The 22,770-nt window shown below is 39.5% G+C and overlaps 1 gene segment (V, D, J or C); it reads right to left on the bottom strand.

Moving 5' to 3' along the window:
• Positions 1–20,226: 20,226 nt before the first annotated feature.
• LOC132528218 (T cell receptor alpha variable 8-4-like) lies at positions 20,227–20,892 on the bottom strand. The segment is given in 2 exon segments: positions 20,227–20,576; positions 20,690–20,892. Coding segments are annotated over 2 exon segments (396 nt in total).
• Positions 20,893–22,770: the final 1,878 nt, after the last annotated feature.

Genomic DNA, 22,770 nt, shown 5'->3' on the forward strand with positions numbered 1-22,770 from the left:
CAGTATTTCTTCTGAGGAAGAAGCTATTCTCACTGCACAAGATTACAGCAGTGGGCACATGCCCATGGGATTATTTCTCTTATCTCATACCCCATCACCCAGAAGTGGCTGGCCTGTTGAAATGTAGAATGGCTTATTGATTCCGTTATAGCAGCAGTTGGAAAACAACTCTGTAAGATGATAGAATTCTGTCTTATATGATGCAATATATGCTTTATAGCAGAGACTATTATATGATGTTTTCTCCCCCATACCCAGAATGCATGAGTCCAGGAATCAAGGAAGTGGCTCTGGGAGTGGACGCTCTCACGATTATTACCAGTAACCTACTAGCAGTATTTTTGCTCCCAATGTTTGTAACTTTGAGCTGTATTGGTTTGGAGGTCTTACTCTCTGAAAAGAGGAAGGCTTTCACCAGGGGACACAGCAATAATTTCACTGAATTGGAAGATAAGACAGCCATGTGGCCAGTTGGGCTACATATGTCTCACAGCAATGAATAGAAAATGAGGTTATTCTACTGACTGGAGTGATTGATACCAATTACCAAGGAGGAATTAGGTAGCTGCCACACAACAGATATAAAGAGGACTATGTCTGGAACCCAGGAGATTTCCTAGGGGAGCCTATGGGAACTTCCAAGCCTGATACTAAATGTTAATGTTAAATTACAGCAAGCAATAAAACGACAAGATTTTTGAGTACTCAGACCCTTTGAGAATGAAGATTTGGATCACACCACTAGGGAAGTAACCTAATCCACTGAGGTTATGGCTGAGGGCAGGGAAAATATAAACTGTGTAATAAAAGAAAGAAGCCATCCATGTCAACTGCAGTATTGTGACCAAATTGGGAGTCTAAGAATGTAGTAGTTTTCTGTATTTTCTTTTTGCTCTTTATATGTGTGTTCCTTTGTTTACATTGCCATTTTCTTCTTCTTTCTCCTCACCGTAATTATTTTATATGCAGATTGTCAGAGATTAAGTTTACAATTTAGTCTGTGTATAACAGCATCTTCAGTGAAATTTCCTCTGAATTTTAGAAGTAATTAATACAACCAGTGATCCGTAGTGACTGCTGGGATTATGGGTCTCCTCATTTGGGGGAAATGATGAGAACGTCTTCACTTGTCAAAGGACAGCTTTAGCTTGTTAGATAGAAACATAGAGTCATTTCACCGTGTTTGGAAGTTCAAATGTGTATGGAGGGGTGTGTAGGAAAGATCAGTAACCAGAAAGATGGGGCATGCCATTGTCAATTTATTGCCTTTCAATTATAAATCCACCCTTCATGGATTCAGAGGGTGACTCTGGACATGGACCTTGTAAACATTTCTCCTTCGCCAGCTGGCATTATGTTAAGCTTTGTCAGTAGAGGGAACGGGAAGGACACTGCAGGAAGAAGCAGCATCTCTTCCAGGTCCTGGCATGTTTTCCACACTTCCTTTTTGTTTTTGTTTTTGTTTTGCGTTGCGCCGGCCACTTACTGCTATGGCCCCTCCCGCTGTGGAGCACAGGCTCTGGACGCACAGGCCCAGCGGCCATGGCTCACGGGCTCAGCTGCTCCGCGGCATGTGGGACCTTCCCAGACCGGGGCACGAACCCGTGTCCCCTGCATCGGCAGGCGGACTCTCAACCACTGCACCACCAGGGAAGCCCTTCCACACTTCTTGTTCCTGCAGTGCTTAGCCATCCTGTGGGACACCAGTGATGCTCACCTCCAGCAACGTTTACTGACAGCCCCCCAGGTGGTTTCTTGGCAGGTTTCACAAGCACCCAAGCAAATTCAGCAGCACTCCCTTGCCAGCTTCCTATAAATTGTGTTGGAACCCTGGGAGGTGTTCTTCTGCCTGTCAACCTTGTTCTCTGGCAACTCAGCAAACTTCCCCATCCAGCAGGCTGCAGCCACACACTCCCCAGTGAAGCCTGAGTCATTGGCTTGGTAGGAGAAGGGGGTACAAATTACAACGTGTTAGTTTCCTCGGAACTCTGGCTTAGTCCTAGAGATAACAGCGTCTCCCTACCTATGCTATTCTTATGTTCTTTAGAGTTCTTTTTACTCACTAGTAAATAACTCCCTGTTATTAGTTAATAATTCTTTATATTAAACTTTCCTTGTTCAAATTGCTGTGATGTTTCTCCTGATTGCACTTGATTTGGGTAGTATGGGTCCATGAAGTGCATGAGAGGAAAGGCATTAACTGTAGAAAGACCAGCAACCACATGTCGGGAAACAGTATCCTCCTTTTCAGGAACTGTGCTTCAGTACGTGGTGATGAGCACACGTGGGGGTGGATGCTACGGCAGAGGAGATGGAGAGGAGGGACTGCACCACTTAAGCCTGGGGAGCCCCTCTGGGCCAAGAAAAGGATTTTTATGCCATTACGTAGTTTTATTTCAAAAGTATTTTTCCAGGTACTAATCTATAGGATAAATACACTTACTATTTTAAAAATTAATTTAGGCATTGTAGGTAATGAGAATTTCCTTGAACAAATTTTTGAGATTAATCTATAGCTAACTGACAACTGATGGCAACTGTATCTTGAGAGATAAACTCAGTGTCAGTCTCTAGAGAGAGAATGCCCCACTGTGGCCAAATAAGGAACTTAGAAATATTTTCAGTAACTCTTAAGGGGTTTGTGCTCTGCTTCCTTTGTAAAACCAGTTACTGTGTCCCTCAGAGCACAGTAATACACCGCTGAGTCTTCCTCTTGAGCTGATAGTTTTTTCAGGTGGAAGGATGCCTCACCCTTGTTGAGGTCAGCCGTGAAACCTCTGATACTCTCTCTTGAGGTGTGTCTCAGGAGTAACTGGAGGTGTTGTTTGGGGTAGTGTACATACCAGAAGAGCACAGAACTCCCAGAATATGAGTAGTTGCACTTCACCTGCACTGGGGACCCTTCAAAGACAGAGATGTGGTCCTCAGGCTGAGTCACTGTCTGGGCTCTTGTTCCTCCTGTAACACCAATTCTGGATCAGGGATTGTCTTGCAGACAGAGGAGAATAGTTCGTTAAACTGATTCTAAATCAGAAGACCAGAGAAAGATAGAATAAAAAGAGACTTTACTCACTGAGTGTGAATATCATCACAAGCACTGAGATGAGGGTGGGCTTCATGTCTGAGCTGTGAGGAAACAGGAAGCTCCTTTCTGCAGGTTTTTCCTGGAAACAGTTCAGCCACATGGACACCCTGACAGAGCAGTGAGTGAGTTTACACTGGCATGCAAAGTAAAAACTCTTCCTCAAAGGGCTGGCTTTCTATCAAGTTCAAGTTGTGTAGCATCTTCCTCTAGAGGCCCTATCTGATACTGCAGATAATCTCGGGCTTCAGGAGGCCTTCAGTTCTGAAACAGAATGGTGAGGGATTTCCTCCACAGTTAGTAAGACAAAGTGTAATGCTGTACTAAGTGAAGAAGCATGTTACCAGAAAGGTCCAGATAGAGATATCGATGGAACATAATAGAAAGTCCAAACATACAAATTATTTATGGAAATTTAGTTATCAAAAAATAGGGAAAAGATGGTATATTCAGTAAAATATGTCTTCATGAATGGAGAGTCATCTAGAGATCAGCAACTAAATTTGGATGCATACCTTAACATCAGCTATGAAATAAATTCCAAAGAGAGATAATTAATATTTTAAATAAAATGAAATCATATTTTTATAAATTTAGGATGGTCATGAATTTTCTAAACATGAGAGTCAGAAAGAATAAGGGAAAATATTGATAGATCAGCCTTCACAGAAATTTAAGCTTCTGTACAAGTATGTTAATGAAATGTGTAAACATTACCATATCAAGGTATTTTCCATTCATCATCATTGATTCTGACCTTCCTCACACCAGGAATGGCCCTTTAGAATTTTAGTTCTACAGGTTTTTTTGACCTAAGAATAAGGCAATTCTAGAAAGATGGTAGATTTTAAATGTCCCTGATCCCCTGTGCTTAGCCAAGGAGCTTCTGTGGAAGCCAGCCATGCTGTGCCAACAGAGGTTAAGTGAGGTGTCCCATTGGGGCTCATATAGAAATCTGGGGTCAGTAGCAGGGAACTCCAGGATGAAGAGCAGAAAACAATAGGTTGTAGAGAAAGCTTGGCATGTACAGATCAATGGACATCTAAGAAGGAAACTAGTTGTTTGGGGAAAGCCTTTCCTCTAGCCCCCAAATAGCTGAGAAGAAAGTAACAGGTAGGCTGAGTCCCAGCTGTCCTTAACGAAGAGGAGTACAAGGAGATTGGAGAGCAAAGAGATTTCCTTCTAGTTTTTCAGCAAGGTACTGGCATTGTTGCTGAGACCAGTGCCCTACTGTCTGCTACATTGCTGATCACAGGTATAGAAATATCTAGGCTTTCCACCCTCACAACATTGCCTCCCCTTAAAGTGCCCCAGTAATCAGACATGTCAGGAAGGAGTAAAGAAAGGGAAATGATACCTCAGAGAAAAATAAGGGCTTCATCTGGGGAAAATATAGTCTGAAAAAATTATCAGAGTCAGTGACACAATTTCCCTAGCCAAAAATCAGGACACATAGTTTGACAGTGATCAAGAATTCATTTACAAGGAAGCTCTCACAAAGAAAGAATATCTCACTCAATGCATTGTTTATTTATTGAATCTCTTAGAAGAAAACATAGGAAAAATACTCTTCGACATAAATCACAGCAAGATCTTTAATGACCCACCTCCTAGAGTAATGAAAATGAAAACAAAAATAAGCAAATTGGACCTAATTAAACTTAAAAGCTTTTACACAAAATCTACAGATTCGGTGCCATGCGTATCAAAATTCCAATGACATATTTTACAATCCTAAAATTCATATGGAATCGCAAAGGATCCAAATAGCCAAAGTAATCTTGAGCAAGTAGAACAAAGTGGGAGGCATTTCACTTCCTGATTTCAAAATATAATACACGGCTTCCCTGGTGGCACAGTGGTTGAGAGTCCACCAGCCGATGCAGGGGACACGGGTTCGTGCCCCAGTCCGGGAAGATCCCACATGCCGCAGAGCGGCTGGGCCCGTGAGCCATGGCCGCTGGGCCTGTTTATCCAGAGCCTGTGCTCCGCAACGGGAGATGCCACAACAGTGAGAGGCCCGCGTACTGCAAATAAAAAAAATAATAATAATAATACAAAGCTTTTGTAATCAAAACAGTATGGTACTGGCATAAAAACAGACTTACAGGCCAATGGAACTGAAGACTCCGAATTATTATTTGTGATTTGAATCATATGGTATGCTTAAAAAAACTGCCCTCCAAAATATTGTAAAAAGTTTACACACACAGAAGTTAAGCCTCCCTGAAATCAAAATTTCATAATTTCTAATGGCAGAAAAATCAGTCATTCAAAATGTTGAGCCTGAATAGCTGCCTCAAAATAAACTAACAAAAATTAAGAAAAATACAAAGCCTTAAACCTCAACCTCTCTACACATACACACGCACACACGCGCGCAAATTTAAAGATTTAAAGACAAAATTAATCTGAGAAAAACTAAAGAAAATATGAGATAAAATTTTATCATTTTAGAGTGCTACAGATTTTTAAGCATGAAATATAACTCAGAATCCATAAAAGAAATTTTTCAAAAATTTACTACATACTATTTTTAAAATTCTGCCTGCCAAACAATCAAGACCATAAACAAAGTCAAAAAGGTTAATTAAACTTTTTTAAAAGACACGTATATGTGACAGTCTTATGACAACTTTCTTAACATAGAGAATGTTCTTTAAACTCTATATTTAAATGACTATAACACAGTAGGAGATGGGAAGATATATGAATAGACAATTTATACAAAAATATATAAATGACTTTGAAATGAAGCTCCATCTCATTCATAAATTTTGAATTATTAATTTTTTTAAAAAAAGCCTAACTGGTAAGCAACAGTCCAGAACCTTAGTAATACACAAGGTTTGGGGAAAATAGATATTCTGCCTAATCATGACTATTCGTGGTAAAACTTATCTAGAAGAAAATTTAGTTGAATCATATAGACTATGAGTATGCTACTTTCTTGAATAATAATTTTTTCCTTGAAGTGAATAGTTAATTATTACATTTTAAATTTTTCATTATTTTGGCTTACGTACTTATATGTGCTGTTGCTCAATTCATCAATGGCTAACTTCCAATTTTCTGCTGGGTTTAGGAAATGATCACTGCTTGTTACACAGGCACTGGTAGAGAACATGGGTAGTCTGCTGCTTATATATTTTCAGTCTTCCTATTTTCAGCCTTCACTCCCTGAATGCCCTCAAAACACACAAACACACACAGCACCATCCACCCTAATTATTCAAGTGTAATTAATGCTTCAGGTTTCTAAACCCTTCCACAGGGGTACAGCACACATCCAAGTGCTTCTTGTTTCTTCTTACATTGGCCCCAAGTCTCATTGTTTATGTGACTTTACCTTGAAATTACTTTGGCCCTGGATGAGGAACTATTGATGTCAGACTCTTTTTTCAAAATCACTAATGAAGAGTTGGGTATGGGGAATATTCACTTCTTGTTCTTATTCTCTAGAAATTTGTATGAGTTTTGTATCAACCAGAGACTGAGGGACAAACCACCATAGACTGTGCCACAGAGTGGATCAAATGGAGAGACACTCAGCCTCCAGGCCCCTTGTTGCCACTCAAAGAGTTTGTGCTCAGTTGCCCCTGCAGTTCCCATCACTGTGTCACTCAGAGCACAGTAGTACACAGCCGAATCTGAATCTTGGACTGAGGCTTTCTCCAAGTGGAAGGATTTTGATTCTTTGTGGTGTGTGGCTTCAAACTCCTTATTGGTTCCCTTCTCATTGTCCTTCATGGCTTTCAGAAGGACCTGTGGACCTTCTCCAGGATATTGAACATACCAGAAAGTAATGGGGTACCCAGTGGCTGAATAAGTGCAATTTATGGTCAAGGCAGCCCCTTCTGGAAGAGTCATTTGGCCATCCATCTGGGTCACTGAGTCTTCACGGGTTTGTCCTGGGGAAAAATAAAAGAGTTCTGTATCATCTTGGGCATAAAGCTCTGGGATAAAATTATGATTAAAGGTTTTATTGACATAACAGAAGAAAGAATCCAAATTTTTAGAGGCATTTTGCTTACCAAGCATTAAGAGTATCACAGTCACTAAGCCTGGAGAAGAGTTCATCTCTAGAGTGTCTCCTGAATAATGTCCTTGACTCTTCACATGAAGAAATATTGAAGTCACAGTGAAGTGATAAACCTAAGCCTCGTTTCAGACAGGAAATGTGTTTGTGTTAGGAAACTGCACCCCCTGGTGGAAAGACACTGAAATGGGATGCATGTTTCCTGGTCTCCTCAAGTCAGAAAAATGTTATCCTTGACTTTATTCATGAGGTACATGCCAGTCTTCAGGTGGTGCTTGGAAATCTGATCAAGAGCTGTCATAACTTCTCAGGTCTGTTTTGCTCTTAGGACACTACCTGACATAGAACTTCTTTAACAGAGCATCCCAGGTATTTCTGCAGCTGAGAAGATAACAGTTCTCTTAAGCACTTTATATAGTACTTTATATTCTCAGGTATCCATGGTGGGCCAGCCTATAATCCACTAAATGTCAGAAAAGAATCTGAGGTTGATTACAGAGGACGTAATAAGAAGCCAAATCAGTACTGAGTGATCTCTGTGTTTCAGCATTGTACTCCAATTTATAGAGCAACAGTGACTGACATGTATTCCATGCTCACTAAATATTTGTTACACCAAACAAAACTAATGAATCAAGGGTCACTGATTGAGGAATCACTACTACTTGAAATATAATATTTTATCGGTCCCAAAATAATATCTTTTTAATAAAATCTTTTCAGAGGAAAAAGCCACACTATCTTATCAATAGTCAAAGAATCCTGAATTTCAGAATCATTAAAATGTGAAAACAAAAGAAATATCATAATTGAAATGATCAAATCCTTATAGAATGGTCTGAGATCAATGTCTTATTCTCCTACTATTTTCTTGACTCCAAGATAAAAGGGTTGGCCTATGTGAATCAGACAAGTACTAATCTTGTACTCTTAGTGAATAACCTCAAGGATGCTTTCTGTTACCATCCATCTGCAATATTTTATTTCCAAACTTTAATCAAATAATTTTCCTCCACTGGGTTAGGAACTCTAATGATGTGTATTTGTTTCAAAAGCCTCGAGCATGAGTTAGGACTCTCTTTTTTCCCAGCTTTTCAAATTATTAAAGACATAGCTGATATTCATACAACAGCTAATAATAGAATCAATGTGTAAGTGATTTAAAATTACAGATTCTGGGATCCCACACTAACTTCATGAATCATACTTTCCAGGATTGAGACCCACAGCTGTGTAATTTTTTTTTCCCTTGGCCCTGCTGCACAGCTTGTAGGCTCTTAGGTCCCCACCCAAGGATTGAATCCGGGCCCTCAGCAGTGAAAATGCGGAGTCCTAACCACTGGACTGCCAGGGAATTCCCACAAGTGTGTAATTTTTTAAAGCTCCCAGATGGTTTTGTTGCAGCCAGTCTGATGCCAGTTTATAAGATTTCATTTGTGACCAGTGTCCTAGACCGAGATGGTCATCAAAGATCAGGGATAGGGCTTCCCTGGTGGCGCAGTGGTTGAGAGTCCACCTGCCAATGCAGGGGACACGGGTTCGTGTCCCGGTCTGGGAAGATCCCACATGCCGCGGAGCGGCTGAGCCTGTGAGCCATGGCCACTGGGCCTGTGCGTCCGGAGCCTGTGCTCCGCAATGGGAGAGGCCACAACAGTGAGAGGCCCGCGTAACATAAAAAAAAAAAAAAAAAAAGGTAAGATTTTTTGAGTTAAAAATTTTTAAGACTTTTTTTTTTAATTGATTTTGATTGGAGTATAGTAGATTTACAATGTTGTGTTAGTTTCTGCTGTACAGCAGAGTGAATCAGTTATACATGTACATATATCCACTCTTTTTTAGATTCTATTACCATGTAAATTATTACACTCTTTTTTAGATTTTATTCCCATGTAACTGTTCCCATGTAGGTATTCAGTAGAGTTCCCTGTGCTATACAGTAGGTTCTTATTAGTTATCTATTTTATATATAGTAGTGTTATATGTCAATCCCAATCTCCCAATTTATCCCTCCTCCCCATTTCCCCCTTGGTAACCGTAAGTTTGTTTTCTACATCTGTGACTCTACTTCTGTTTTGTAAATAGGTTCATTTGTACCATTTTTTTTAGATTGAACATATAAGCAATATCATATGATATTTGTCTTTCTCTGTCTGACTTACTTCACTCAGTATGACAATCTCTAGGTCCATCCATGTTGCTGCAAATGGCATTATTTCATTCTTTTTTATGGCTGAGTAATGTTCCATTGTATATATGTACCACATCTTCTTTATCTGTTCCTCCATTGGTGAACATTTAGGTTGCTTCCATGTCCTGGCTATTGTAAATAGAGCTGCAGTGAACACTGGGGTGCATATGTCTTCTTGATTTATGGTTTTCTCTGGATATATGCCCAGAAGTGAGATTGCTGGATCATATGAGAGTTTTATTTTTAGTTTTTTAAGGAACCTCCATGCTGTTCTCCATAGTAGCTGTATCAATTTACATTCCCACCAGCATTGTAGGAGGGTTCCCTTTTCTCCACACCCTCACCAGCATTTATTGTTTGCAGATTTTTGGATGAAGGCCATTCTGCTCAGTGTGAGGTGATAGCTCATTGTAGTTTTTGTTTTGTTTTGTTTTGTTTTTTGCGGTACGTGGGCCCCTCACTGTTGTGGCCTCACCCGTTGTGGACCACAGGCTCTGGACGCGCAGGCTCAGCGACCATGGCTCACGGGCCCAGCCGCTCCGTGGCATGTGGGATCTTCCTGGACCGGGGCACGAACCTGTGTCCCCTGCATCGGCAGGCGGACTCTCAACCACTGCCCCACCAGGGAAGCCTCCCTCATTGTAGTTTTGATCTGCATTTCCCTAATAATTAATGATGTTGAGCATCTTTTCATGTGCCTCTTGGCCATGTGTATGTCTTCTTTGGAGAAATGTCTATTGAGATCTTCCACCCATTGTTTTGACTGGGTTGTTTGGTTTTTTGACATTGAGCTGCATGAGCTGTTTGTATATATTGGAGAATAAGCCCTTGTTTGTGCATTCATTGTCAAATATTTTCTCCCATTCTGTGGCTTGTCTTTTCATTTTGTTTACGGTTTCCTTTGCTGTGCAAAAGCTTTAAGTTTCATTAGGTCCCACTTGTATATTTTTGGTTTTATTTTCATTACTCTAGGAGGTGGACCAAAAAAGATCTTGCTGTGATTTATGTCAGAGAGTGTTCTGCCTATGTTTTCCTCTAAGAGTTTTATATTATTTGGTCTTACATTTAGATCTTTATTTTCATGTATGGTGTTAGAGACTGTTCTAATTTCATCCTTTTACACGTAGCTGTCCAATTTTTCCAGCACCACTTAATGAAGGGACTGTAGGACATTCCTTTTAAGATTTCTACTCTACACAACTGCTTTTGAAATGCAAATATAAGAGGCAGTTACAATACAAGATCACTTAGCAACCACCCATTACCATTCAAATTTTAAGACACTGAGAAAATGGGATTAGAGGTAGAAGGAGGAAATTTGAGGGAAGGAGTATTTGGGATTGTGTAACACTGATTGAAAAAGAGGGCCTGGAGGTTTCCAAAATGTGCCACATGATGGCAAAAATACTTTTGAAGGAGTGGTGCAGTGAAGGGCAAGAGCAGAGAAACAAGATAATTCATAGTCTGCTTCTCACAATGTCCTTTTAAGAGCCACTAATTATTGATCTTTTTGTGGAAAGGACTGATGGGAGGCAGGTAAACCTTACATTATGGTAAGTGAGCTATTCCATGCTAGAGGTGTTAATAAGACAGAATGAGGATTAGCACAAAGTTTGTGACATATCAGGCACCTTAGAAAGTAAACAAGTGTACCATTAACTCAGCTAACAAAACTAAATTAAATGAGTTCATTAAACGGTGTAAAACTGCATAATATTCAAAAAGAGGAAAATCACAAAAAGATTTCACAACCTTCCTTATTCAGAACAATACCTGTAATATAATATATATTCAATAAATATTTAATGAACAAATTGAAAATCCAAAAATTCACGCATATTTTTACTAATTTTTGAATCAGATGTCTCTGAATTTCCTTAGTCAATTCTTCTAGCTCATTCTAATCACTAAATGGCAAGGATTTTATGTGGCTATTTTTTGTCTTCAATAAAAAATTTGAACCCAAATTTTCAGGGATAAGGTTGTTTTTGATGAATGATAGCTCTAGACATGGTCTACGAACCCAGAGAAATATGTTCTTAGAAGGAGTGTTTTCCCTCTAACCCTATACCTGTGCTGCCACAGCCCTAACCACTTCCTGTCTGTGAAGGCAATTCCCTGCCCTGGTCCCTATAGCAGGCAGATGTATGAAGCCGAGCCCTGGGTTTTGGTATACCTGCCTCCAACACGCCTCTCATTGTGCGCTCACTCAGTGCACAGAAGTACACTGCAGAGTCCTCCAGCTGTGAAGCTGAGATGGCAAGTTTGATGGATTTGTTTGCCTTCTGGAAATTCAGTGAGTAGCGACCTTCTGTTGCATTTTGCTGGTTATAAGAGTCCTGACGAATAAGGAGAATCATCGCCCCACTGCTGGGCTGCTTGTACCAGTATAGACTATAAGTGAACTCATTTGTGTCATATATGCAATCCAGGGTCACAACCTCCTTCTCCTGCACTAATATTACTGGTTGGTCTTGAGTTACCTTCTGGGCAATACTGGATCCTAAAGAAAAAAAAAGCAGAATCAGAAGTTTAAGAATGAGTACTGTGGAACAAAGAAATTCTGTTTTACACTCTAGTGCCCCTTCTTCCCAGGGTGCCCATAAACCACCTGTTCCCCCAGTCCTTAGGTCCTAGAGGGGTACAACCCCACTGGGGCCATCCTTACCTAGCCACAATGAAGTCATGACCACCTTCAGAAGGCTGGAGAGAAGCATGTTTGAGGTCTTCCTCTAGATGGAAAGTGTCTTCTTCAATTTCAAGGCTCTGCAAGGTGAGGTGAGCCTGACACGGTGAGGGAAGAATTGCTGAGCTATGTGTTGCTGCTGCCCCGCAACAGGAAACGGGGGTTTCCTGGAGGAGCAAGTTGATGTGGGTCATGTCAGCTTCTCTACGGACTAGGTGAGAGTCTCACTCAACCCAGACTTCCTTTTGCATTAACCAGCACTTCAACTAATGGCAATTACATCTGAAAATAAACACGAGGTAAATTTGTTATTGAAAGGGAGATTGATGATTCGACCAAATGCTGTGTTTAGTTGTTGCGTCTGCGATGGAACTTATTTTAAAATACTACATATAATGGATTATGGAAACAACCTAAGATGTAATGATCATGTATCCTTACACCTATGTATGCTTTTCTTTCACCTAAGGTAGAAATAAATCACTTTATGATAAGAAGGCAAATCTCTTTAGACTAGTTACTGCAGCTTTTTCAACCTATGTATTGATATAGCAATCAATATAATTATTCACCACAACATCTGTCCAGTTACCTATCTTGGGACCTAATAGCAGGAGAAAAGATAATCTCCCTTTGTAGAAGACTAGAATGAAGCTTGCAGACATGGAGTCCTGTCACAGAGGTCCCCTTCTCTTCTCTATTAGTTTTGACATCCCAGCTCTGTTCAGAAAGGCCAAAATAGATGCCAGAATTTGGTCATTAGGTTATCAAACCTTTGAATTTATATTTTTCCCATTAACTCAGTTCGGGTCCTAAAAGAGCCACAAGAAGCCCCTATATTCTGTGCGCCCAGCTCTAAAGGGAATATATTGCAGGTGACATACACCTCCATAAGACAGCTGATCGTAAGTTCACCACTGATTGTAATAAACCTTGCTTTGTGTATGAATGTAAAAGGAAAGCCATGCCTAAGGATATTACTAAACAACATGGCAAACAACAAAGACCCATTGCCTATCATGGCCTACCCCTTAAAGTTCAACAAAACTTATACTCCTTGTCTCTAAGTAATTACAGCCTTGGCTAAATTGGTTGAAGCATCTTCAGATCTTGCTCCGGAATCTCCATTTAAATCTGATGGTACGACATACAGTACAAATTGTTCTCCAATCTAAAACACTCAAACTTTGTCTACCAGTTAGTTGACTAATCATAAAATATTAATTTCTCCACATATTATTCAACTTCGTTACACTTCTCAATTAAAGGATCTCATGATTGTACTTCTGTTGTTCAAAATGCCTTCATGCCCGGAACAGGTCTTTTGGACACTCTCATACAAAATTCTGAATTGACATATTTTTAAAATAATCTTACTTTAAATATTGAAAAGAAAACATACCAAGCTGGTTATGCAATAGCTACTCTAAACTCCCTTTAAAACCAGTCATTAGCAGGAGCAAAATTAACTCAAGTAGCTGAACTTGTGGATCTCTCTTGGATATATTAAATTACAAAATGTATACATACAGTGTTAGTTTTATATATATATATATATATATATATATATATATATATATATACATTTTTTTTTTTTTTTTGCGGTATGCGGGCCTCTCACTGTTGTGGCCTCTCCCATTGCGGGGCACAGGTTCCGGACACGCAGGCTCAGCGGCCATGGCTCACGGGCCCAGCTGCTCCGCGGCATGTGGGATCTTCCCGGACCAGGGCACGAACCCGTGTCCCCTGCATCGGCAGGCAGACTCTCAACCACTGCGCCACCAGGGAAGCCCCAAGAACCTTCTTAAGTACAAGTTAAGACTAAGCAGATAGGTCAATTAAATGGAATAGCAAATCAATAATTAAGCCTAATTGTATATGGAAATTTAGTATATTTTAAAGACAGTATCTCAAAACAGTGGGGAGGAATGAGTTCTCAGTAAGTATATTGTGACAAGTGTGTTAGTGAGAGTGTCCCATTTTATTTTACTTAAAAAATTTTTTTTCTTTATTTTTATTGTATTGTATTGTATTATTTTTGGCTGTGCTTGCAAGGCATGTGGGATCTATTTCCCTGACCAGGAATTGAACCCATGCCCCCTACAGTGGAAGTGCAGAGTCCTGACCACTGGACTGCAGGGAATTCCCTGTCCCATTTTAGACCAGGAGACTTTAAACTGGGATTCCTATACGCTTGAAATTATATGAAGGTTTGCCAAGGTTTATGCAGGCATAGATAATTCTAATGGAATCTAGTCATGTGTGTGTGTGTGTGTGTGTGTGTGTGTGTGTGTGTGTGCGTGTGTGTGTGTATGGGTTTGTGTATTAGAATTTTTTTCCCTAAAACTGCTTTAGAACATGCTTGAGATCCAGATATCATGCTGCCTCTTTCCCATTTCACTTTCCACTCTTAACTTTCCCTTAAAAAAACCTCTACCATCCTGAATCTTACTATGATACATTGCTCCAGAGTCTAAAATCTCCAGGGTACCAAAGAAGTAAGCAATTCATTGGCTCCTGGCTTCTGAGGGAAAGTCCTGAACAGCTAGGCAAGAAATATTGCAAGACAGGGAGGTGTTTTAACTAGGCAGCAACCTCGAGACAAGATTCCTTGATCTTATCTATCTATCTAACTATCTATCTATCTATCTATGTATCTCTCATCTTAGAATTCAGAAATTAATTGGTGGTCACTGAAACCCATCGTGTAACATCATTGTTTGAATTGAAAAACAAAGTCAAACTATTTATGAGAAAAAAATAAATCTTATGTGGCAGGTTTGTTTGACAATGTGGGGTATGGGAGAAACAGAAGAATTAAGGAGGAGTCCCTAGATTTCTGGTAAGGTGAATTATATTGCCATTTTTTTTTTTGAGATGGAAAAGAGTGAAGGAAGAACTTATGGGGGGAAATCAGGCCTTATGTTAAGGATATGTTAGATGCCAATTAGATATCCAGTGTAGATGTGACATAGATTACAGTATATATGAGCCTGGCTTTCAATAGAGAAGGTTGGGATGAAAATGTAAATTTGTGTGTCATCAATGTATAAATAGTAATTAAAGCCATATCCCTAGATGAGATTGTAGGGGAGCTAAAGCTTTACCTGTTCCCTCTTAGGTTCTCCATCTGGACCTGAGAAGTAAGTTGACATACAACAGGTTAACAGGAGAAAAGCATAGAGATTTTATTTAATAATTTTTACATGTACATAGGGGTCCTCATAGAAAAATGAAGACCCAAAGTGGCTAGGCTTAAGTGCTTTTATACTAGTGGCCTGTTTTGGGGTGGCATGTCCTGAACCCCTCCAAGATCATTTGAAGAGAATAAATGTTTGAGGACTGAGCTCTGAGAAAACACAACATGTAGATACCAGCAAGAGGAGGAAGATGTAGGAAAAGGAGACTGAGCAGGAGCGGTTTGCAAGGAAGAAGGCAAACCAGGAGAATGTGGAGTTCCAGAATCCAGGCAAAGATGGTGTTTCAGGGAGAGAGTAGCCATAATGCCACATTCTTCGGAGACACTCAATAAGATAAGGAATGGTAATGCATCATTGCATTTGTGGATATAAAACTCACTGGTGGGCTTCCCTGGTGGCGCAGTGGTAGAGAATCCGCCTGCCAATGCAGGGGACACGGGTTCGAGCCCTGGTCTGGGAGGATCCCACATGCCGCGGAGCAACTAGGCCCGTGAGCCACAACTACTGAGCCTGCGCGTCTGGAGCCTGTGCTCCGCAACAAGAGAGGCCACGATAGTGAGAGGCCCACGCACTGCGATGAAGAGTGGCCCCCACTTGCTGCAACTAGAGAAAGCCCTCGCACAGAAACGAAGACCCAACACAGCCATAAATAAATAAATAAATAAAATTTAAAACTCACTGGTGACCTCAGCAAGAGTGATTTCAACGGAATGGTAGGGATGAAAATCTGACTGTAGTGGGTTCAAGTAAGAAAGGTGTTAGGGAGTAGAGATGATACATTGAGAATACTTTCTGGAAATGTTTTTTATTGTAGTAGAAGTCACATAATATAAAACACACTATTTTAACCGTATTTAACTGTACAGTTCAGTGGCACTAAGTACATTCACATCGTTGTGCAGCTCCCACCATCATCCATCTGCGGAATTTTTCACCTTCCTAAACTGAAACTCTGTCCGCACTAAACACTAACTCCCCTTTCGCGAGACACAAGGAGCAAAAAGACTATAACCTGTTTTTACCCACTGAACCACTAATTCCAGTTCTAGGATGCTGTTCTAATAAAATGATGAGAAATTCAAATTCAAATTTTTATTTAAAGGCGTATACCATAATGCTATTTAAAATGATGAAAAACTGGAAATAAATAACCAAGATATCCCGAAACAGGAAAATTATAAAGTTAAGTGTGGTATATCTATGGTGTAGAATAGTAGAATAATCAATTCAAAGTATGAATACAAGGTATTTTTAATGACAAAAGTGAGTGTTAATAAAAAGGACATAAAATTGTCTCTATAATATGATGTAACAACGTGCAAAATTGTGAAAAAGATAGAAAAAAGTAAAAATAATGAGTGCTTGTCTATGTGGCAGAGTTGTGGATGTTTTCAGTATTTTTCTAATTTTTTCCCATCAGAAATTCATAAAACATACATAGGATTAACCTGGTTCATATTTACTATAATGAAGGTAGACCAGTGATGATCTGTATCTACATAACTCTAGTTATTTTGACTGAAAAATGCTTCTCAGCACCATAAATTCAGCTCATAAAATAGTACAAAACCAAAAGGCTCCCCCCCACCTTCTTCTGTATTAATTATGGATCTATTTGTTGTAAATGACAGAATCTCAACTCATGCTGGCTTGTTCCCAATGAGAGTATTTTGACTTTTGCCGTTCCAGGCAGAGCTGGATATATAGGCTCTGATGATGCTCTCAGATCTGTCTTTCTTCATATCTCTGCATTGTCTTTCTCTATATTTTAGGCTAAGGTGTGAATGATGTTCCCTAAAATGGTCCAGTGATTAACTTCCACAGCTCACAATGATATGGCAGCTCTACCGTGTAGAAAAAAAACTGGAAAACCACAGATATCCACTTAAATGAATATGTCTGCAAAGCAGATGTGTTCATGGCTTGCATCTTTCTGCTTACCCTCTTTTCTACAATGGTTTCTAGTTCTGAGAGTCTGTGAACCTATTCTAATAACTCTTTCAAATTTCAGTGTTAATGATACATTAAAGCAAATCTTGAATAGTCTCTTTTGGACAAATCTTCTCTGTCCATAGTCTATTCTTATTTCCCCTCCCTTTCTCTTAAATTGTTCTTGGTCTATTCCACCATTCAAGACCCTAAATATAGCATTACCCAACATTCAGTTATATATAGTGTATAGCATTACCCAACATTCAGCACCAAGAAAACTTTTCCTTGATGAAACAATGGTGAGTGGGACTATTCTAAATCTATGGGTTGCTTTTCTGGAATGGATCATAGACATTTGATGAAAATAAAATGTACAAACTTTGACTGGAAGTTTCCACATCTCTCACTTCATCCATCACTGAGTGTTACAGAAAGTCTTTTATTCAATAAAATAATTTCTCTTCCTCACTCTTCTCAGTTTCTACTTTTGAAGAAAGTCTCTCTCTTTCTGAATGATGTGGATATAAACTAAATCACCAAACGGTGGAATAACAATTTTAGTTTTACTACAGTGTTGTTGTCTATTTTTTATGTGCTTACTTGGTTCTCAACCCTGCACCATTTAATAGAAAAATGGAGCTATAAGACCCCTAAAAATTTAGTATATTGCTGCCTGAAGGAATATCCTTTTTTAAGTACATCAAACCATGCTCTTCTAAGAGTGAGCCAAATTAGACAACAAACATGTTTGTGATGATAAAAGGCACAGTGGGGGTAAGTTAGAAATTAGCCTTAATGTTGAAGGACTATCTGCCTGGCTTATCCTTATGGCAACTCAGTACCCTGAAGAGCAGGGAAGTAGATGGGAACATATCTAAACTATACCAGTACAAGTACTGAGGAGGGCAAAATCTCACATGAATTCAGGAGTTATTTTCAGTAAAATCATGCAAGGGTTTTTGCAGCCAGATGAAGAGAACAAAGTACAAAGCAAAGCAGAATGTAGTTATTTTTATTTGTTTGGTCTGTATTATTTGATTTAAAAGTTTGTCCTTTACGGGAGGTTAATGAATGCAGAGAAGCTATTAGTCTCCCCCTACATCTAAACAAAACTCATGCTGCAAAGTGATCATAAAATTGCAACACATTGGGAAAGTGTTTAGATTTTTCCTTTCCTGCAATATGGCGATTAGTTGGTGGTAGAATTGCTCAGGGAAAACGAAATTTATTTGTTTATTGAATCAATCATTATGGAAATGCAGTTTTTCTATACATTTAGAAGTGTGCTTGTAAAAGTAAAACTTTGATATTATCTACCAGTTTAAATTTAGATTAATAGCTCATTCTAAAAAACAATTTCAAGATATTCCTTAATGTTGCTTATGCTAAAGACAGGTAATCTCATGACATGTTGTATTTTTATCTGGAAAGAAACCCAGTTCTGAGCTGTGTGTGGCCCTCTTGGGTGAACTACTGCCTCAAGCTAACATTTCATATTATCTCACAGTACCATCCAATAAAAACTGTCCCTTTCAGTAATATTAAAAACTTTTAATTTCCTAAACTCTTCTTGCTTATTGTTTCTTGATCTTTGCTCTTAATAAGTTTACCCTGCTTGGAATGTGTTCTCCTACCATTTCCCTCACTTAAATTCCTACACATGCGTCAAGTAAAAATTCAAAATCCAATTTCCATGAATTTGGAAGTGATTTTTTTTTTTTTAATCTGTGGTGAATTTTACAAGCTTTTTGGTTGTTCAGTTCTTTCACGGTATTTTCCCTCATTTAAAACTTAAAATTCTTAGTTTGGTGCAAAATCATATTGTTTTGTAATCGTTTCTGCAAATCACTGGAAAAATGGACGTTCCACTCTTCTTTGACTAGGTCCTGTAGTGAGGAATATTTTACACCTCAAAGCAGTCTGTTTTGTTTTGAAAAGCCTCTAATTGTTCATTTTTCCTTACAGGGAGCTGAAATTAGTTTCCATACAAATTCTAACCATTGGCTATAAATTTGCCTGTATATATGGGTATAAATATTATCAGCCATTCATTCTTTCAACCATTGTTCAGTGAATGCTTATTGGTAAAAAAAAAATTGATATCTTCATAAAGCTTAAGTCTAATGAGAGAGATATTCCTATGACTGTTAGGTAGTAAGCTCTTTGTGTACAAGCATCATTCGTAAAATATTTTTATATTGCCTAACGAAGTGTGCAGAAAGGAGGAAACGGAACAACTTCAGGTATGAATTCTGAGAAACATCATTTTGTGTGAAAGTGAGTGCCTCCTTCTGTGGGGTTGTGAACAGACTGAACGTGGGCGGGGTCCCCATGATTACAGAGCAGAAGGTGAAGTCTGAGCCTATGACCTGCACAGAGATATGTTCTTCTTAATGGTTGGAACTCTCACTCTTGCTGCGTGTGTGGCTGTGTTAAAAATAGAAACCTCTCCCTCCTGGCACTTGTGGACTGGGGATGCTGCTCCACTTTCTGTGGGCTCTCTTCCCTGTTCAGAGAGAGGAACAGACACAGAATACTAGACATCAACTCTCCACTTATTCAGTGATTCATTTCATTTTTTCCAACTTTTCTGGAAACAAGCAAGCAAAATTTACTTTTAAAGGACTAAAACAAGACCTGAATAAATGAAGAGGCTTATAATATTCTTGGGTAGGAAAACATAATATCCTAAAATGTCAGTTTCCAATGTGATTCCAAACAGAATCCCATTTGTTTGAACCAAACTAAGTAAGTGAGAACAAATACCTTGGAATTGTCAACTATATTTTGGAAAAGAATATTAAGATTGGGTTTTCTTTTTATGACATAAAAACTTACTCTGAAGAAAACAGTACAGTATAGGCACAGCCTGCTCAGGTGACACTGACAAGAAACCACCCACCAGCCTCAAGACCACTGAGAGCACTGAAATTAAGAAAACAATAGTCTTTCCTTTGCAAAAGAAAAAAGAGAAAAGAAATCTAAGATGCCCACGGGAACCAAACACTTTCAGGATTCTGTATTCTCCGTACTGTTTGCCTTCACAGAACATGCCAACCTCCTGAAAATAACATAGGCTGAGACCCTGAGTCTTTTAAGCTACTCAGTCTCAGGAGATTTGTGTTCAGCTCCCACTGTAGTCTTAGTCACTGTGTCACTCAGAGCACAGAAGTACTTGGCCGAGTCTTTCCAATGGGCTGATGTTTTCCTCAGGTGGAAGGACTTCTCACTCCCCCTAAATTCAGCCTCAAAACCTTTGATACCTGAGACAAGGCTGTTTCCAGATATGTACTTCAGGAGAAGCTGGAGTCCTTGATTGGGGTACTGCATGTACCAGAACAGATAGAGCGAAACAGAAGATGAGTAGTTGCACCTCAGCTCCAGATGGTCTCCTTCAGAGACAGTGATGTGGCCGTCAGGCTGGGTCACCGACTGGGCTCCGGCTCCTCCTGAAACATCAATGCTGAATCAATGAACTCAGCCAGAACAAAAAGTCTGTTCAAAGTCAGTCCAAAGCAATGTTCCATGTGTAGACAAGAGAGTAAAATGGAACCGTACTCACTCAGGAACAGGAGCACCTCAAGCATCAAGGTGAACACCAGGGTCATGGTGGAGCAGTAAGGAGGCAGTGAGCTCCTTTCTGGGAGATTCTCCACAAACAAAAGTCTGATGACTGGTGGACTTGAACCCAGGTTGCTGTGAGGTTGAGAAGGAATGACACAGGATATAAATTTCTGATGGACGTTGTAAGGTGTGTTGGGAGAGAGGCTGTCTTAACAAGACTGCCTGCCTCTGGCGTCTGAGATGCTTTACATGTCATTGTTCAAAAAGTGGTGTCAGAATATCTCTTTAAACTGTAGGGAAGGAAGGTTTTTGTGCGATTATTCTGATCTTATATAGAAAAACCATTTCCAGTTTACACCACAGCCCCCTCTATTGGTCAGATAGAGAAAGAAAGAGCAGTTCACAATTTTTGTGAACCTTCCTCACCTCCTTCCTGCCAGGAACACAAAAGTCTCCGAAAGGAGTGGCAAGCACTACAGAAAGTGGCTGCTCTGAATGTGGTCTGCAGGTGAGTAGCATCTGCATCACCGGGGAGCTATTCTGAATGCAGAAGCTCAGGCCCTACCCAGACTTCCTGAGTCAGAATCTGCATTTTAATAAGATTCCTGCGCACATTAGAATTTGAGAAACACTTGTCTAGATGAAGGAGGTAAAAAATACCTTTTGGATTTAATAATAAAGAGATCATTGGTATTTCTGAGAAAAAATAGATTGGTTACAGGAGAGGCATGTATGAGTTTGGAGGAATATTAAATATTTTTTCAGAGGAGCATGCTTGAATATTTTAAATGATGGGAAGAAATCAGTAGCAAGAAAGTCCTGAAGAACCAGACCATAGAGTTTGGACGCTCAGTGGGCTGAGGTGCCAGAGAAGTCAAAGTGAATGGAGTGGGTGAAGCGTTTGGACAGAGGCGCACTATTTAAAAGGAAGAGAGAGATCTTTTTTATTATTAGGGGAGGGAAAGTGAATTATATGTGTAAAAGCAGGAATGTTTCATGTGGAAAGCAGAAAGTTGAGGAAGATTCATTTAATGATATGAGTTGTCTTTACGGTCATCTACCATGACTCATCAAAAGGTCCTGGGTAAGCTGTACTAAGAGCGAAGAGAGTCAAAGGAGATATCGTAAAGTATAGAAATGGTATGTTATGAAAACATACAGAATTTTCACGCACCATTTCATTTACAATTGATGTTAAAAACCACGACTATATGGAGACAAACGGCTGTATGGCTGTGTTGATACATATGCTTAGATGGGGGCACATTGTCCTCCTGGGATGATGGTTTAAGTAAGAACCAGGTGTAAGAGTGGGAAACATAGCCATGTGTTGGCTTGAGGGATATAATGAAGTAGAAGTATCTTCAAGTGTTCCCGTAGTGGAAGGTTTCCAACCCACTCATATAAACCAGCTTCACAAACCAGCTCTCATTAATCAGTGCACTTGTCAAAAGTAAACTGTGGTCAAGCTGTAGGCAGATCTACTGAATGGTTCTTATAAGTCAGGGACAATAATAACAGCTGGGATTAAAGAATAATATGTATGGGCCCCTATCCTTGAGGAATTTGGACTAGTGAAGAGTTAAAACCAAAAAATATTCTTAGCATAGTAGATATGTGGTCTTACAAAACTGTGCACAGAACACTAAAAGAGGGAGAGGGCAAATAAATATAATTTATGTAACCTGGAAAATCTTTTTAAAAGTAAATGTGACATTTACTGGGTCCTGAAGATTGAATAGGAATTTGCCAACTTGAGAAAGAAATAATATTTATAAGAAGAAAATATGAGAGTGAGTTCATTTGATATGGCTGATGTTCAGAAATCTTGGTGTAATACTGGGGAGGAAGATGAACACTTACTGGAAGTACCACTGTAGATGGCCACATAAACCTTGGCTTTTACTTTAGGGTCATGGGGAGCCATAGAAGGTCCTGAAATAGAACAGCAATCTAATCTGATGTGTATTTTAGAATGATAACTTCAGGGATAGATTTGGGAAGTAAGAGCTCATGGATAGGGGATACATTTAAGAAGTTATTCCAACCACCTCAGTGAGAGGTTATGAGCACCTGGAC

Source organism: Lagenorhynchus albirostris, chromosome 1 (genome assembly GCF_949774975.1).
Source record: "Lagenorhynchus albirostris chromosome 1, mLagAlb1.1, whole genome shotgun sequence".
Lineage (NCBI taxonomy): Eukaryota > Metazoa > Chordata > Mammalia > Artiodactyla > Delphinidae > Lagenorhynchus > Lagenorhynchus albirostris.